At 44.1% G+C, this 19428-nt stretch overlaps 1 protein-coding gene across 13 annotated transcripts in view; it reads right to left on the reverse strand.

Annotated features, from left to right (window-relative positions):
- Positions 1–19428, reverse strand: part of CADM1 (cell adhesion molecule 1) — a 350114-nt gene that overhangs the window by 652 nt on the left and 330034 nt on the right. For 8 of the 13 annotated variants that reach the window (NM_001038558.2, XM_024975307.2, XM_005215846.5 and 5 more), the window contains one exon: positions 1578–1709. In NM_001038558.2, the coding sequence (NP_001033647.1) occupies positions 1578–1709 (132 nt within the window). Of the gene's footprint in view, positions 1–1577; positions 1710–14113; positions 14168–19428 lie in introns of all 13 variants that reach the window. The other 5 variants (XM_024975306.2, XM_005215843.5, XM_059874765.1 and 2 more) reach the window with 1 other exon arrangement.

Below are 19428 nucleotides of genomic sequence, written 5' to 3' on the forward strand. Positions count from 1 at the left end.
GCCTCCTGTCTTCAGGAAGCACTGCGCCTGTCCATTAGTGAGCATGTGCTTGAACCTGCACAAGTAGGTTTGATTTTTCTTCTGCCTCCCATTGCAGAGTGGGGTTTCAGATCGAGAAACAATTTGATGTTGTATTAGCTGGAAGCAAGGCATGGGATCTGCCTTAAGAAACAAGTGATTCTTGTTTCTGATGTCACTCTAGCTGGGACCCAGATTCATGGATTTGCTAATTGGCACAGCCACTTTATAATGACAATAGACAGAACATTAACGGAGTTGGTGATACTCTTTATCAGCAAGTCCCAACGGTTTACATGGAGAAAGACAAGGGTTGCACCTCTGTATGAAATACAGGTAGAGCTGGCACTGCCCATCATAATCAAATCCCCCTCCTCCCGTTAGGTATTGTACTCGCAAAGATTCTTAAGTAAGAAAAGGCTGTTGAACTTTCACGTTTTCAGAGTGACAGATCCGAGAAGGCAGGCGTTCGGATGGCCCTCCCACGTCCCTCTTTCCTCTGTAGAGTACACCCTCCTCCCAGCAACTCGCAGTATTGTGCAGACTTCAGCCCTGCTTTCTCGCCTGACCTTCCTGGCTCTATCAAGCTTAACACCAAGAGGCTGGGAGTTCTCTGCCAAACAGACTGCCTCTTGTGAGTGGGCAGAGTGTATACAGAGCCCTGGGTGTGGGCAGAAGGACCCCCAGTACGGAGGGCCCCGAACTGTTTTACATTCAAGATGGGCACTTTGGATTCTAAAGGTGATTGTCAAGCACCTTGGACCTCCACTGCTGTGCTCAGGGGACCCACCCTGAACCCAAGGTCTACCATCCGGCAGTCTGCCAGCACCTCGAGTTTATACTACAGGAAAGGCCCGGAAGCCCACTGCACAGTGCTTGAGAAAAATACCCGAAAAAGACCAGGGCCAAAAAAGAAAAGGAAGAATAAATTACCGAGAGGGAGAAGAGGCTCAGAGCAGTGTGGGGTAGAGAGGAGCGCTCGCAAAGATGATTGCCCATCCAGACTGCACGGTTGATAAGTGTGATGATTAATGGCAATTTAAATCAATTGCACTGATAATTTTAAAAATACATATTTATGTGGCTTTTAAGGCACATCAAACCAAGGAAGTATTCCAGCCGCTGTGACCAGCTTACCCAGCGTTGGGGGCCGGGGCACAGGGCTAGCCCACATGTTTCCCGCAAAGCAGAAGGTCACGGGGGTGCTTTTTCCCTGTTTATCATTTTGGGGTTCATGCCACACCTCACACATCAGCCCCTTCGACTTTTTACTCTATCCCTGATGATGGATTGTAGAATAATAAACCTATAAAGCTTTTTATTTAAAAAAAAATCCAAATCAAGGAGTGCTACTCATCAACTCTCAGAGTCCTTCCTAATCAGCGGCTGCTAAGATTTTTGTTTTTTTCTTTCCCAGTTCCAAGAATCAAAGAGGCTGTGTGGCCCCAGAAACCAAACTGCCTATTCAAGGACAAGCTTGCCAAGTCCCACAAAGGCAGCGGCCATGGTGACACGAGGCCTCCTGGCTGCCCAAGCTTACAGGAGGCCCCCTGGCTTACCTTTATGTCTGGCAAAATAGCGCCCCAGAATGATGAGCAAACACAGCATGGCAAACACCACCACAGCCACGACGCCGCCAATCACGGCGTGATCCACCGCCCTGATCGCGCCTTCTTCACCTGCTCGAGAATCTGTTGAGATCAGAAGAGGAATAGGGATGTAGAGTCTATTAGGAGACACCAGAAACCCTGGAGACACTGCCTCCAGGATCAGAGGTCACCTTCTTTCTTAATGGAGGAGTCAGGATAGTCGAGATGGATCGAGTGCCACCGAGGGGACCTGTCCAGTGCTGAATTGACCTGTTCTCCCCTCCAGGCAATTTCATTCTAAGCGGCATCGGATGCTAACACGTGTGAACACGCTTAGGGAGCAGAGAGAGAAGAAATAGAGTCTGTCCAATCCTGGCCTGGTCTTGGCGTTCACCCTCTCTGCAACCAGCTGCAGATCCTATGCAGGAGGCTGACCTAACTATTTAAGGGAGTTCAGAAAGGTACCTTCAGGCAGTAACAGGAGCTGTGGAAGGGTGGCTGGAGCATCTTTCTAGAGATGCCCTGCAACTTACTCCCCACTAGGCATTTGCATGGGAAAAGCAAGGAGCTCAAAAGCCCCAGCTGCCTAGAGATAAAACAAGGATTAGGGGACTAGAGACAAGTGACATGCCTGCTACATTTAGGATGTATGAGGGAGTAAGCCTCTGTTTAAAAACCTAAAAACCTATTTCAAAAAAAGACAGCAAGGAATAATTGTCCATTGCCACAGACGGTTTTTCTTTTATTTATTTAACACTCCACGATGCAATTAATTTTCCTTTATAAGCATCACTCCCTTAGGGATGTCTTCTTTCGACTGAGGAATGACATGTTTGGCTGGGGAACAACTCCAAAATGAACCCCGAATGAGCTATGGCCATGCAGAATGGATGTATGGCAGTGTAAACAATTTTAATTTAGGAATGTGGCTACATCACCCCTTGCTGAAATTCTAATGGCACCCGAGATTTATAATGTAGTAAAAAACAATTATTCTCCCGTTGATTAATACATTAACATTTTCGAGTGGAAGCTAAACCATTGTCTTTTTTTTTATTGAGTCAAGTACGACACCTCCATTAAAATGATTTACTAGCTGTACCTTACAATTTAAGCACAGCAGCAACAGAAACGGTAAAAATCTTTTAACTTTACATGATTTGTGAAGTCATATGTGAAGGATTTACCATTTAAATCTTTCAGTACAAGAAGCACATGGCCTATAAATCTGTCCCCGTAGCAGTTGCTGGACGCCTAAGAGAAATGCATTTCACCAGGAAGACGGAGAGTGCAAATTCGAGTCAATTTTTAAGAAAGATTTATCTCTGTCTCTCTCCAAAGAACAGAGCAAATCTCTGAAGCCTCCACCTCTAATAATATTTGAAGTTTATCGATCAAGTGTACAGATCCGTGACAGCTAAAGGTAATGGTGCTCTTTTGAGCCGAAACCTGATACAACGCTTTCAGCAGGAGGGCATGATTTACACTTTCTATCGATATTTCCAATTCTGCTCTGAGATTAAGTACTGAAGGATGTGGGGAAATAACTCGTGACTGAGGGTTCCATGAAAAGTGTTTTAATTAAAAGAGTTTAAATTAAAAAATGGAGTATTTAAAGTGTTTCATTAAGTTACCATTGGAAGGACGACCAAAAAAAAAAGAAAAAAAATATCCCCACTCCAAACCCAAACAGAAATGTGGATGGAATCAGAGGCAGCAGCGGGTCGCCCAGGACAACAGGATGATGGGAATTTAATTGGAGAATGGAGATGGGTTGGAGGCAGAGTGCACTGCAGCCAATTAGCCAGATCTGTGACGCACGGGCCCCTCCAGCCACACGTCTAATAAGTTCGCCTTGAAATGTGGCAGAGAGGAGTTTCCCCTTGCATCCCAAAGTGCTGCCTACTGCAGAGGCGGCAGCCTCCGTGTCTTGAAAGTCATTTCAACAAGGCAGAACTCAGCTACGGAAACTTTTTTTCTTTTCTTCTTTTAAGACAACAGGGCTTGTTGAAGGGGGCGCGCTCCCAGGAGGACATACCACGACACATGGTACCTGCTGGAGGGTAATGCTTTACACACCAGAGACTCTCACCCCAACTGCACAGGTTCAAAATTGCTCACAGGGAGACCAAAGTCATGGATAAGCCAGAAAGCTGTGCTTCCCTTAGGGAGCTGTCAAAACAGGGGCTCTTGTGGGAATGAGAATTAACTCCTCTCCAATGGCCACAAGCTTCAGACCTATTGAAATATGAGGCTCTTTCAACTAACTGCCTGTGTCTTAGAATGGGGTAAGAAAAACAAAGTGATTCCAGCTACTGAGCAGCGGGGAAAGCTGGGTTCGAGAGGTGAGAGGTGAAGAGAGGTCTGGTCCCAGGAAGATGGAGCAGAGAGAAGCTGCCCCTTCTAGACTTAACCCACTGAAGGAAGCACTCTTGTGCTTTCTGTTCCAAGACTGCCTCCTCCATGCCGAGGCGTAGGACCATCCTAGAAGCCTAGGGAAAGAAAGCCAGAGAGAGAGAAGTGGGGAGGGAGGGAAGAGAGATGAAGAAGGAGGGGGAAGCTCTGATAAGAGAAACCAACCAACCAACATCATAGTGTACACAGCTATGGGATTAATTTATCTAGCCCAAAATCATTCATTTGACCTTTGCTTTCCAGGAACTCAGAGCTGAAGAGGCTCATTTCTCCTTGTCCTGTGCCCACATTAAATACCTGGGTTCTAGTTATCTTTCCCATCCTCAGGGACATACATATTTTATAGATACTTATTTATATGGGTAATCTCTCCAGCTATCTTCCAATACTCACTTTGATCAGAAAGTTTACTACCACCACTTAATCACTGAGACATCTCCCCTGCCTTCAATTATTGTGGACGGACACAGAAGGTAAGTGGTGTTGAATGTACAGGGAACAGAGTGGGCTGCAGCTCTGCCCCACCTCTTTCCATCCCTGGCCTGCCCCGGAGTTTATTGCGGGAGGCCCTGATACAGTCCTGGCCATCCTCCAGCGTCTGGTGTGGCCTGGCATCCTCTATGAAGAGTGGCGCTGTCTCCAGACTTGTCTCATTCCTTTCTGTGTGTCCACGTGTGGGCTGAGTGGGGAGTTTTTCTAGTGTCATTGATTGGTCCAAGGTTAGGTAACTCAGTTAGTAAAGAATCTGCCTGCAATACAGGAGACCCTGCTTCCATTCCTGGGTCAGGAGGATTCACTGGAGAAGGGACAGGCTACCCACTCCAGTATTCTGGCCTGGAGAATTCCATGGACAGAGGAGCCTAGCAGGTTATAATTCATGGGATCTCAAACAGTCAAACGTGGATCTCAAACAGTCAAACGTGACTGAGAGACTTTCACTTTTTGGGTAGGGGGCCCAGGTGAAGGCTGGTTCCCTACCCCTGGATGCAGTGGGCTGGTGCCTCACTCACAGCCCTAAGCAGTTACACAGGATGCTATACAGACAGGAGCCAGGCTACAGGAGTAGAGTGCAAACTGGAGCCCAGAACAGTGTCGCCAACCAATAGCAGCATAGGTTCCCACAAGGTCCACTGGCCAAGTGACCTTCCTTGTCCTGCTCACAACTGTTCCTTGAGCAATTACCTCACAGAGAAAACTGTGGAAATGCCCCTGCCTTTCACCATTGCCCACACATCCTTCTCCTTGCGGGGTTCAGAGCCTTTCCCTAGAGTCCCATCAGCTTCCCTGGGGAACATCCTCTCCAGATTTTAGGCTCGCTTTTCGAATCAGGCAGAGAAGGAAACTGACAGATTCTACAGCTGCCCTCACTTCTACACTGTTGTTGTTCAGTCGCTAAGTCGTATCTGACTCTTTGTGACCCCACAGACTGTAGCCTGTCAGGCTCCTCTGTCCATGGGATTTCCCAGGCAAGAACACTGGAGGGGGTTGCTATTTCCTTCTCCAGGGGATCTTCCTGACCCAGGGATTGAACGCATGTCCCATGCATTGGCAGGGGGATTCTTTATCGCTGAGCCACCAAGGAAGCCCTAGCTTCTACATTACCTAATGTATAATCTAGCTAGCTGCTGGGAAATTGCTGTATAGCACAGGGAGCTCAACCCAGTGCTGTGATGATCTAGAGGGGTGGGGAGTGGGTGAGAGGAAGGCTCAAGAGGGAGGGAAATATATGTATATTTACGGCTGATCCACATTGTTGTACTGCAGAAACCAACACAACATTGTAAAGCAATTATCCTCCAATTAAAAATTTAAAAATTACTTATTAAAAAAAGTATGTGGGCATTAAAGCAGTAGTAAAGCATTAAAGTGCATTAAAGCACTGATCCTCAGGCAGTGGGCAGCTCTTGGTTTAGAAGGGGGTGTTTTCCTATCTTTAAGAGACATGATTGTCCCTCTCAGTACAGGTGTAAGTGTTCACTTCTGCTGAGAGTTCCTCATCCATCACTTCTCACGGGACTTCAGGTAACTCAGGCCCCATCCTTCCATGAGCCGGATTTTCAGGGGCACTATGTAGCTGCTGGGAAGTGTCAACTCAGAGATGGGGCACAATCCTTCCCGCATCGTCCCGTGCTGCAGGCCCTGCAGGTGCTCAGCGTGACATGAGACTCTTTAAGGACAGATCAATCATGGACTGTTTACTATTCGTGAGTTAGCTTTTCTTTGGGCCAAAAGCTGGGACAACTTGATTCCAGGTGAGGGTTTATGAGCAGCTTACAGAATACTAAGTTGGCTACCACTGCTTGTTTCAACTACCCGGTCACAGTTTCAACTACCAGGGGTTCCCATCAGCATCTTAGAAACTGCAAGGACAAAAAATTTCAAAGACTGTCCCAAAAATGATGCCAGGACCTGCTCAGTTTTCTTTACCTTGGGCCGGGCGACCTGGCTTGATCCTTTTCTCATGGGCAGTGTGCAGGGGGTAAATTCTAAAGGCACTCGTTCCCTAGGGCCCGACAAGAAAGTGACTGCTGGGGAACTTCGGTCTCCTTCCTCTCTCTCTGGGGGCTCCACTTTCTCTACTTGCTCTTATTCCCCAAATGTCTTGCCAGGGTCTCCTGAGCGCCGGGCTCTGGCAGTCACACTGCCTGTGTTAAAACGGGGTACTTTAACAGATCCCGGTTTCTATGGCTACTTTACCACCTGGCACGGGACGCCTGACATCAACTGCTGTGTGAATGCCTTAATCATGGATCTGTGAAAAGCCTAGAAGCCTCCTCTGCCAGAGGCAGAGATCCATGGATAGCCACGAAATGGCCAGGATGTTCTAGACAAGCTCCTGGCAGACAGGGACCTTGGCAGGGGGGTCGCTGAGCCAAGTGCCCAAGTGCCCACGGGCTACCTTCGGCCCAGGCCACATGGACAGGACACTAAGATTGTCACCTTGGAGGAGCCGAAGTGTGATATAGTCATACAGTTCAAACACACGGACGACCACCCTACCTTAGCTTCCTTCACATTTCACCCCTCCCTTGGCCTTGGCTAGAAGGCATACTCAAAAACTTGGGGAGAGCTAATACTCCCCCTTAAATGCACATACTATTTTTTAACAAAGGTTATAAACTACCCGAGGTCTCACCTTTAAAATTAATACCGAAGACATGGGGGAGGTTCTAAGGAGATGGGTCTTCCTACCTGTACTTATTGGACTATCCTATATTTAACCTTCTGCCATTTCTCTATGAATGACCGTTGCCTGTTGACCTTCGGGAAAAGGGAAACTGTTGACTTTTCACAACAGTTCTGTCTGTCACTCGCTTTCGTTCTATTCTTTTTTCCTGGGCTGAGGTCTGATTGGACAAGTGAGTTTAATTAGAAACTTCGAGAAGCAGTATTCATAGCGGAAATGCTGCCCCCTGGGCTACAGGGATTACTCGATCTCAGAAGTTGCTTAATGACTATGATGTCATTTGCTGCTTTTTACCAGAAAGAAAGAAAAAGCTTGACAGTGGATTTTTCATATCCGGGACGAAACCAGAATCTGACCTCAAAGATAAAACCAGTCCCCAAACTTGGCACCATCTGAGAACTGCAGCTTCTCATTCTCATCACCTACTGTAGCTCCCATCACGACAACAAAAATAAGTGTGCATTTTAAAAAGCACAACTTTATTACTGAAGGGGAACAAACTGAATGGCATGCGCTGACAAAATGCCACATTATTTGCTAATCCTAATATGTTATTCTTCTTTAAGATTTGCTTTTCTCAGCACCAATTCAATTATAGATGCTACAAATCCTTCTGACATTTAATTCCCTCTTGTCAGAGAGTAGTAAATGTACACAGTACATGCACAGCTTTCCCATTAAGATGTTAATACATATTGGAGCACACCGGCCTCCATGCAGCATAACCTTTCTTTTCTGTCTTCTGAGAGAGTGGAAGGGAAGGAATAAATGTAAGGCAAGAAAATCATGAAGGTTCTCAAACAGCATCCCAGGCATCTAAGACTATCCCTCGGCTGCATCTCATTCTAGCAATGTAGCTCCAGCTATGCTAACATTTCAAAAGAAGTATGTTAAGCTACTTAAAGAAAAACTGCAGTCATCATCATCACCATCATCCTGCCGCCCAGAGCTCCGTAGGCATTCACTGACATCAGAAGCACTGCTCACGGGCTCTGGTTGTATAATGATCAGGACCGTGCTCTTAGGCAGTTACTATTTTTTCCTCCAGAAAGAGGCCCGAACAGCAGATGCCAGAAGAGGTAGGAGCTCACCTTCTGTGTGGCCTGCTGGAAAGTGCACTGGACTTGCCCACAGCCTTCTAGACCAGGCTAGAAGCTGGGCTTCGCTGCTTTTCTGTGTGACTTCAGGCAGGTCAGTGAGCCACTCTCAGACACTGAGCAGAGACATACAATTCAGAGGACTGTTTTGAGGAGCCAGTGTGTTGCTGAATATGAAGGGGCCTCTCTGGGCTGGGGCTTGGCATGTCACAGCCACTCAACAGGTGTCTGTCAAACTGAAATCCACTGTCATAAAGCCCAAGGCAGGCTTTATTCCAGTTCTAATCGCTGATTCCAGGCAAATACTACAGCACTTTGGAGTAAGGGCTGTACTGCACACAGTGCTGTTCTCAGAGGCTAAGATGCCCCAGAGACATTAGCTGAGGTGAAATCACCAAGCCCCTTCTTTTCGTTTATGCAGAACGGCACACAGTGTGACTGGTGGTCTGGGGTGGTGGTCAAGGCTGTGGGCCTGCCGAAGGCCACCCCGTCCAAGTCCCAACTCAGGTGTACCATTTAAGCATCAGGATATTAAGCTCTTGTTGTCAGCTAAGCATGAGAACAAGATTTTTTTTTTTTCCCCAAATGCTGATTTCTCTCCCTTCTCAAGTGACTTGATTTTGTTAATTTAACCAACAGTGGAAATGACTTGATGCAACAGGATGCAGATGCTCCCAAGGCATTAAGCATCACCAGAGAGACTACAAGGCACACTCCTGAGTCCTCTCTACTCATCTCATGATGAGGGCTTAGAAGTGTGCTCGCCCTTTCCATTTTAAGCAACAGGAAGGCACTGACGATGAGACTGGAGTTTCCCTTAAAGGAGCAGACATCTGATAAAGAGGGCAAACTTGTGAAGTATTTCCAAACATACATTTCCCACTCGAATCTCTCTCTGGAGAAAGATGCGTCAGTGGACCTCAGGCATTTGGGGGTGTGAGGATGGATTAATGAATATGGTGAAGTCACCCCAAAGCAGTGTCCAACCTGTAGAACTGGAATTCACATTTTGTGTTGGAGCCCGCCAACTTATCAATTTGGAAGGAAAAGTTCCTATTTGATGGTCTCCTTCCTCCCCATGGGGGACACAGTAGCATGTTGGATTATGGGAAGATCAGCAACATCACGAAATTCAAACTCACGTTGTGGTAAAGTCATGGGCGAGCTGGCACGGACCCAGTATGATTTGCCAGTCTACTGCCTTATATTAAATGGGATTTTGAAATAAGGGAATCTACATGTTTTAATCCTCTGCAACCCAACACCTTCCCATGGCATTTAGGACCGGCTCAGGGGGCAATCCATCCCACAGTTTAGGAGATCAATGGGATAATGGTACTGAAAGCAACTTAGCAGTTTAAGGTCAACACTGGATGGGAAAGAGCTTGATTCAATGCTGGAAGACATCTTTCCTGGTTGTCAGCAATATGCCTGATGGGCTCTGGAGAAACCAACTTCCCCTGCCTCTTTCTTTCCAAGCACAGACTGAATCAAAAAGGGCCCAAGAGGAAAGGATTCTCAAGATCCCAGAACAAAGGGAAGTGTGGATTTCACAGGGGAAGGATAGTCACTTTTTAAACCAAAGTCTCTGTATCCTAAAAAGGCAGGAAATTCTATGTTTAAATTCTGATTCTGTCTCTTGAGTAAATCATTTAATCTCAGGAGCCCCAGTGTCTTCATTTGTAAACAGCCCTTCCTCAATGATCTCACAGGATTTTCGGGACGAGCCTCCCACACTGGCTCACGCTCGTCTCTTGGTCTTCCTGTCCCACTGGCCTCCCCTGGTGTGCACTGGTGCCCTCCACCTCTTCCCAGGAAAGTTATTTGCTTTCATTTTACCCAGCTGTATTTTTCTGACATTTCACTGTGCTTTGAGCCTGTCTCCTGGACAAGAGCGTAACTCTGTAAGGGCAGGGTCCTGGCGTGTGAAATCTGGGGCAGCTCCAGCCCCTGGTTGGTTTTGTTCACTGCTGCATCCCTGGTGCCCAGAGCAGGGCCTAGCACATAGGAGCTCAAACAACTGCTGAACGGATGCAGATCACTGGGACTACGTGTGTGCATGAGCTAAGTGCTCAAGCACTATACAAATACAAGCTAAAGAAAACCTCACTTGAAATTTAGGGGCCATATCTTAAATTTGTCTACATAGTCCAGCTGGGTTTTGATGTTTTTATCATCATTATTATTACTAGTCTAACAACAACAACAAAAAATGCAATTGCCTGTTTGCAAATCTAGGCCATACTTTATGTGGGAGCCAGTAAGGAAAGAGTCCCCCCAAATACTAGGTCTACTGACAGTTCCTTACACATATTTTAAGCAAGTTAAGTCAGACTTTGAGGACACCCACCAGACAAGATGGCCGTATATTCCACCCCAGAACTGACAATCTGGATCTGAAGGCCTTTCAGGGCTTCCATTAAAGGAAGTGTTAGTTGCTCAGTTGTGTCCAACTCCTTGCGACCCCAAGGACTGTAGCCTGCCAGGCTCTTCTGTCCATGGAGTTCTCCGGGCAAGAATACTGGAGTGGGTTGCCATTTCCTTCTCCAGGGAATCTTCCAGACCCAGGGATCAAACCCAGGTTTCCTGCACTGCAGGTGGATTCTTTCCGTCTGAGTCACCAGGGAAGCTCCATTAACTAAACCATGACCATAGTTTAAGCCTGTGTTTTCTCTGTAATCCATTTAAGGGACTAGAGCTAGCTCACCTAGATCCTTCCTTAACAACTAACATGAATTATCAGGGCCACTTAGAATTTGCCTTCCATCCACACTTTCCTATGGATTGTGAGGGAGAAGTTTTTTCTTCCAGATCACTTTCTTGTATTAGGGCCGGAACTGAAAACATGTCTTTGGGAAGCATGAGAGCTCTGAAAGTTCTTGTTGGTGCCTTTGCTTCAAAAGCAGAAGCCTGGTGGATTGCTCTGATTGTGCTGGAGGGCTATTCTCTGGCACGCTGTATATTTACCACCGTACTCCACTAAACAGTCCCCAAAGGCCCTTCCATCGCTGAAGGGAGCAAGGCAGTTGGAGACATTTTTTAAAAAGTTTTAAAATAAAATAGAAGGATAAATAGGCTTGAAGCCATTCTATTCCACATGGGTGGCAATAACCACCAGCTGTCACAGGGAAACAGCAGATGTAATTGATAAAACAATTGAAAACTCTTGTGGATCCATCATCAATAAAGTTAACACCCAAAAAGTCAATGAAAGGGTTCAAAGTAGAACTGGAGAAGCTCCCCAGGCCCACCAATAATTAAATCACTGAACTACACACAAGCATAATTTTTTAATGCAGATTAAAGAGGAGGATCAGCTGGGCAACGTGCTTTGCTGGGTGAGGCTGGGGCACCATATGGTGCTTATGAAACTGTCATTAGCCGAGGTGGCAGTGGTGAATGGGGGAAGAGGGGGGCAGGGGCGAGCAGAACACAGACCAGCGTTATTCTGAAGGAAAAAGCAGGATGTACCATTTATCCATAACAAGGAAAGAATGAAATTTCTACCCAGATGGAGCAGGGAATGGATGGTAATATTATTCATTACCACAGTTTAGCATTAAATGTGCAACACCTCCTCTAATTTATTGATGGACTGTTTAAGACGGGTGTTAACCTGTTTGTCTTGTCTTATAATTGAATTCAGTCTCCAGGCTACAGAAATTTGAGAAGTTCATCCTTTCTCAATCAATATGCTCCCCTTCAGTGACCCATTTCAAGACAGCTTCATAAAAAATAATGTATTTTGTTTTAATAAATTTAAACACTATGACAGCTGCTCAATTTTTATTGGGTGTTTTTTTTTTTTTTTTTTCCCTTCAGACGTCTCTTTGCTGCCGAGTGAAGCCATGCTCACAATCAATAGTAATTGATTAATCAGCATCCCCTTTGAACAAAGGTGCTAATCAGTTTTTGATTAGTTCATCAAACCAGATGCAAAGGCAGCCCAGCCCCTGCCTGATGGATCATCAGGGTTCTACTTGACTTATGGCTTCCGTGCAATGTGTGACTGCAGTGTTCCTGGATAGGGAGGGGGGAACAACGTAATTATTAATTTAACCGAATTATTATGAACACAAACAGTTGTTGGTTTATTGCTCCCGACTCAGGGGTGATTGATAGAGCTGCGGCAAGGCTGCATCTGACTTGGTGCAGAGCTGAGAGACCCAGAGTAGTCTTTAATTGATGATGCTGGAGGAAGGGGTAATGGCTGCTTTAGTCCCATTTTCCTAAGGAGGAGAAAAATGACTTCTGCGTATCTGAGTGATCCTTGTCTGGCTGATATGCCAAGAGGGATCAGGGCCAAGGAGAACTCAGTCCCTTCTTAGGATCCTTGAGACGATCCAATTGCCACTGTGTCACAGGGCTGTTTTATTTAGGGTCAGGATCAGAAATGAGTGGACTACTTACACTCAGCATGATATTCTAAGCAGGGAGAGGACTCATCTACTCTCACTTCAAAAAAAAAAGATCAGGCTAACGTTTTTGCAACTTCTCTAAATCCATCACAAATGGGAGGCAAAAATAAAACACTGCTTTGATGGCCAGCTATCTTTCTAATCTTCTATTTATTTATCTATCTAAATTCCTTGGGATTTGGAATTTATTTATTCACCCAACAAGCATCAGTTGAGAGCTTACATAGTCTACACCCTGACAACAGGTGTACAGCAGTGAACGAAACTGATATGGCCTCCTAGAGCTTCCACTCTGTGGGAAAATCCAACAGTTCAAGTTCAAACTGGGACACGCTACATAGCAGAAAAATAAAGGCATCCTTGAGGCTTCACAGCACAGAGGAGGCAATATATCCATTGACTGTGAAAGACCGTGGTATTATCTCATTCTCTCACTGGATAAGTAAGACCTGTAGTTAAAGCCACACCTCAACAACCAACTATTCCAGGGAGCTGCAGTGAAATCTCTCCAAGAACGGCAACATGGAACCCTTGTTTCCAAATGGCTAGAGTCAGCATCTACGGTCCTATGCCTTGGTTTCTCCTAATGAGGAAGGGCCCTTCCTTACAGACTTATTAAGAGGCAACTGATCAAAATGTTTCAGAAGCTGTAGCTGGTTGGCAGTGAAGTACCAGGACATCATGGGAGATCATATAATTGTTTAGCTCTGACCATTTTAAATCTCCTTCCCCTCCTTTTTAGGATATGCTTCTTCTTCTGGATTAGTAACACCTAAATCCTAGAATCAAGCATGAAACCTACTTTTGCAAGAGCTCAGTGTGCTGTGAAAAAGGTCTGAGGTGGATAATTAGTTTACATCATGGTGTGTGACAAAACAATTACCCCCCTCCCTTCCTCTCTTCCCCTCCCTGCCCCCTCCTAAGATTAACTATGACCTGGCTTTTCTAGTATATTCCACAGAAGGGGATGATCAATATGAGCTTTTTTTTTTTTTAAATAAAGATCTTGTCTCATAATCCAACATCCTTAAAAAGCTTTGAAATGCAACAAATTTTCATGAACCATTATATACTTAGAACATAAAAACTATTTTAAGCCACTGAACACAGTGGCTTTAGCGCAATCCCAAAGATGATTTGACCTCTACTGCTTTACAGAGTCAGCCCCCAATCTGAAATATACATGCAATATACAATCAGAGAAATACACAGGGAAGAGAGGTGGGTGGGGAGGAAGAAAGTGTTAATAAAAATCTGTTCTTTCTTTAGTCTCAAAACCCACAGTTTTGAATTAACTGCTCAGTGATCCAAATGGCCATGTTCTGGAAGTGGACGGAGGGCCCACAGGTTGGACACTGCAGAGCCTTTTACCTAATAACTAGCCCTTACCTGAGAGGTCCTCACTGTCCAGTTCTTCTGCGGAATTGGGCAACTGAGTAAGGCCTTACAAGTAAAAACAAATCGTTTTTCTTTTCATTCCTCAAGGGACATAAACAAAACACTTAAAAACTGAGGATGAATTTCTTAAAAAATTAAAAAAAAAAAAAAACATGAGCCAAATCTCTTGCCATCTCTCTCTCTTTTGGAGAGCTTAAATGTATTAATCCATAAGTACATTTCTCCAATCATTTCATTTTGTTATGGATACGCAATCGAGGCAGAAAGATTCCTCAGTCTCCACTTTCAAAGCACATGAAACATGAAGGTGAATGTTTCAAATCACTCATTCATAACAGCATGCAGAAAGAAAAAAAATAAAGCCTGATTGTTCACTGTCGATGCTCTGATAGAGCTCTTAAATACAAATATATTTAGATGTTACATACTGATGTATGTAAGTTTTAGTTCACATTTTACTATAAATTGAAATTCCTGGCCAAGACTGACAAACACAGTTCATTATCAGTTGATGATGATCTTGGATCATTTATTTCAAAATGGTGCGGCATCTGCTAACTGCAGATTGCAGGTTATGCTTTCATCAGAAAATCTGATTTGCAAAATATTTTTCAAAAAGAGATTTAAAAAACCAGTGGTATTCCTGGAACAAAAAAAAAGTAACCCTCAAAGCTGAAAAAGCAGTTAGGTCAGGAGATAATCAACTGGAGCCTGAAATGACTGTATCTGAGTTAGCACCAATGCTGGCCAGCTGGGACAGCTCTCAGCTAGCTGTGTTTGGAAGGGAAAGAGGTGAAGGTAGAAACAGATAAACCACGGGGGGCTTAGCGAGTAGACGGCCTCCCTTTCCTCTTGCTGTATTTGCCGGCTACTCCCTTTAATGAAGTTAAAAGCACCACAAAATATTAGGCAATCAAGGGGGCCTTTACTTGTTTCTCCCTGTTTAGCTCAAAGTCATGTCTGGTTTGAGCAGACCTGCTCCAGGTCCCCTTGTCTGCACAATAATTGGCTAATATTTCTCCAATGAGATTTGTCACTTTTGAAGATACCTGTGGACCTGTTAAACTGGAATGAGGGGCGTGCTTTTTTTTTTTCCCCCCCATCTTTCTCTTTTCTTATGGTCAAGCACAAAATATACTCAGTAAGTATTTGCTGAATTAATGATTTGGGAGTAATGCTCAGTGAACTGCCAGCAAGAGCATAATAGCAACTAAAACAAATGCTCTAGAAATAAGCAATGTCAAACTGATCACATGATTCAAAAGGTCCCAAATCAACAGAAACACTTATGTAGAAATGGACAGTAAAAGCTTGGATTTTGTAAGTTGTTTTATAAAGAAACCAAATGAATATTGATAGCTCAGTCATGTCTGACTCCTTGCGACCCCATGGACTATATAGTCCATGCAATTCTCCAGGCCAGAATACTGGAGTGGGTTGCTGTAGATCCAGGGGATCTTCCCAATCCAGGGATCAAACCAGGGTCTACTGCATGCAGGCAGATTCTTTTACCAGCTGAGCCACAAGGGAAGCCCAAGAATACTGGAGTGGGTAGCCTATCCCTTCTCCAGCAGATCTTCCAGACCCAGGAATCAAACCAGGGTCTACTGCATGCAGGCGGATTCTTTACCAACTGAGCTATCAGGGAAGCCCCTTTATAAAGAAGCCAAATGAAAATTGATAGTTAGGTTGGTGCTGTGAAAGAGTCACATGAGCTCCTGAAGAATTTCTATCATGACCCTTGGGTGCCAATATTCAAGGACATGTGCCAATTAAACATGGGAGGATTCAAAATTCATGGATGTTCCCAAACTATGCATTTAGGCAACCATGGGAAAGCAATGAGTAATGCAATAAATTACAGAGGCAACTGAGTAGGGATGTTATGCACTGGTTCTGAAATCTGATTGGTTGAAAGTGTTCCCATTTCTAATTGGCTTTATTCATTGTATAAAGACGGATGAACACAATTATTTGAATAATTGTTATAAATGGGCAACATAAAGAACTTCTTTGTAGTTAATTATGAATTTGCAGTTCTCAGGAGGCTAATCCCTCACTTTTACGTGGCCCAATGAATATCAAAGCATTCTACATACGTGCCTGGCACCCACTGAACCATATTAAACGAGGATGTTTCAAGTAGGCAGCTCGACTGCTGAAGGCTTGTTTCCCTGGGGAGGGCATTAGAAAGCTAATTTTACAAAATAAAGACAAATATGTTTATGAAATATCATTGATATGCAAAGTTTCCCATTAAAAAGTGACAGACAGTTTATACACACCTCATTAAAGATGAAACTGTCATTTTTAATGGCATAAACTTTAAAATATACCAAATCATCTGGAATCTACTGCTCATATTACATCTGAAAGTGGGAAGCCATTTAGGTTACTGGTGTTAAATTTATTTTTGCACGACTATTGCTCATTTTATGAAACTATAGTGCTCCTCCATAGCTGGCTAATTTCAGAATAAATATAATTAGGAAGAGTTTACTGAAGCACTGAGTGTACATGTAAAGACAAGCAAAATTTACCTCCTAAAATTGCTTTGGCTTAGGTAGTTTTCCTTCATGATAAAAATTATACAGCTCTCATTTTCTCAAAGAAAAAGACAAAGATGCATTTTATGAGGCAGAGAATAGTCTTCAAAAGGAAACTCCGCCATTTAACAATAAGTGGGAAATTACTTCTGAGTTTTGCTCTTATCACTTGTTGAAACCTTTCCTCGTCACTTCAATTAAAATGTATTCAACACATTTCTCTAAACTTCGTTAAACAAATGAAAGTTTACTTTTGGTCCACATGGAATTTTCTTTTGAGCAATTAATAAAATCCTGAGGTGCAAACATGATGATTTAATGCATGAGACTCATCTCCTCCACAGACAGGAATCTCACTTCTTTGTGATGCGGTTATGGGCTGCCTGTCCCATGCTTTTCTGCAGACACTGCTTCTGCTATTGGGATAGCTACTCCTCCTTTCCAGCAGAAATCACTGGCTTCTAAAACTGGTATGAATGGCATGGCAATTTTAAACCAGGTTAAGGAAAACTTCAAAAATTAGAAACAGCAAGAAATCCTAGAGATATTTAAATAAATTCAAGGTCAAGTGAAATCTGAATCTTTGGGGTTGAGCTCATCAGGGTTTCCCCCCTTTTTTTTCCTGAAACTTCCAAAACAGAATGATCAAATAAAACCTCTAGGAAACAAACAACTTCCCACTGGCCCTAGTATTATTCCCATTATGAAAAAGTAGGCGATGGTCTCTCTCTTACCTAAGCAGCACACATCTGATCACTTGGCCATATTATGGAATCTGTTACTTCCATCACCAGCCATTAAGAGTTCAGACGCCCCCGGTTGTTTTATTCTAAAAGCTCAGTCAGTCATCCTGTTCTTCCTGCTTTGTCAGCTTTTCTGGAGAGTTTTCCCCTTCATCCCATTAGCAGAAATTTGGTTCACGCCGTTAAACAGTAGCATATTGTTTGCAAACTGCATAGCAAGGCTGAAACACAATCTTCAGGTCCTGCAGCCATTCGTAAATCGTTAGCTTGGTTCTTGAGTAGAACACACATGTCTGCAGAGTCCCTTGACTGAATGACAGCCTTTGAATGCCATTGTTGTGCACTCAAACAGAGAGATGTGCAGAGGGGTGCATACACAGGTGGCGGACATAGAGGTTGTAATAATGCGCACTGCTGGCTATTGCTCCTTAAAAACGGGCTTCAGAATTTCCCCACAATTGAACAGAAAGATAAGAAATTTCATGTGATTTTAGACTTCCATCACGGCTTGCGCTACTTATAAAATAAGTCAGAGAAAGAGAGATTTGTGGGGTAGTTACCTAAGGGCAGTGGTCTAGGAGAAGAGCATGGATCTGGCACAGGGCAAACATTTTGGAACCAAAACTGAAAATGAAAAATTATGTCAGAGAGGTTCCCGGTGTGAGTCTCGCTACACTTGCAAACTGAATTAAAAACTAGTTACCTCCTTTGGGGTTATAAATCATGAGACCATCAGCCTCTCATGTATTAAGAGGTGGAAAGCAAAAGGACAGGTAGCCTTGAAAAAAAAAAAACAGCAGGGGGGTAGAGAGAGAAAGAGAAAGACAGAGAGAGAACCCCAAACCCAGAGGAAGCCAGCTGATCGCAGTGCAGCAAGAGCACAAGCACTATTCCAGACCGTGGGCATGCTGTCACCCGGAGCCTCACAAGAGGGAGGCGGGTGGGGGAGAGGCACACAGGGCGCACACAACAAGGCACAAGACACTTAGGGAGCAGCGCCCACGGGGGACACACAGACAGAGACCATCACACACACCCGCACGGCAAGGGCCAGAGGAACGACGACACCGTCCGTGCTCACATCACTCATGCATTTCTGCCATCAATTTCAGACCATACGGTACCAGGATTTGGCAGAGTGTTTTTTTTTTTTTTTTTGGCATTGCTCAACATGCACACATGACACAGGATTCTTCCTGTCCAGGCCTTAAGGATGAGCTCCAAAAACACAAATGCTCAAGATCCTTCTTCAAAGAAGATCCCTTCAGTCACCCTAGGCTAGGAATCCCATTCTTACACTCACATTTATCTTTACTATCAATTAGATCCTTAAAGAAACACTGTGGCCGATTGTTGTTTGGTTTCTTTTTGGAGAAAATCCATTTGCTTTTGAATCATGCCCATGCACTTCTAACCTTCCAATACATGCTTATTTCAATCAGATATTGGTAAGAACAAAAGGTCAACATACATCAACAACTGATATACTTCATACGTACTCTAGCAACACAAGCTTGAATAAAACATTTTAATGAGTCTTCAAAGGGAAAGTATTTTGTAAAAAAATTTTTTTTTTCCTTTTTAGAAAGGAGAAATATGGAAGGAAATCCACTATGAAAACTTTAGGACCAGTACAATGGTCACAACTGGCTGATCTAATATGTCTTGTCATTTAAGTTGCCAAGTTATCAAAGCACATTTTTCTAGGCCCAGATCCCCAACACGAACACCTCAAGATAAGTCTCGAGTGAATCTTAGTCACATGGGCTTACCGATAAATCACTTCAACAAAACCAGTTCTATATCCTCATTTCCTTGGAAATCTGGTCCCTTGCTTTGTAACTTCATCACATTCTATTACCTTTTCTATCCTGGCAACTGACCTGGAAGACTTTTTTCCCCTCTGTCAAGTCAAATTCTAGATACTACTTCGGCTTTCATTTAAGCTTTCTGCTGTGGGCTGGAGAATATGCTGTTTAAAAGTGGTAGGATCCCTTTGTGAGGATGCTATGAGGGT

The sequence above is a fragment of the Bos taurus genome, chromosome 15 (assembly GCF_002263795.3).
Source record: "Bos taurus isolate L1 Dominette 01449 registration number 42190680 breed Hereford chromosome 15, ARS-UCD2.0, whole genome shotgun sequence".
In the NCBI taxonomy this organism is placed as follows: Eukaryota; Metazoa; Chordata; class Mammalia; order Artiodactyla; family Bovidae; genus Bos; species Bos taurus.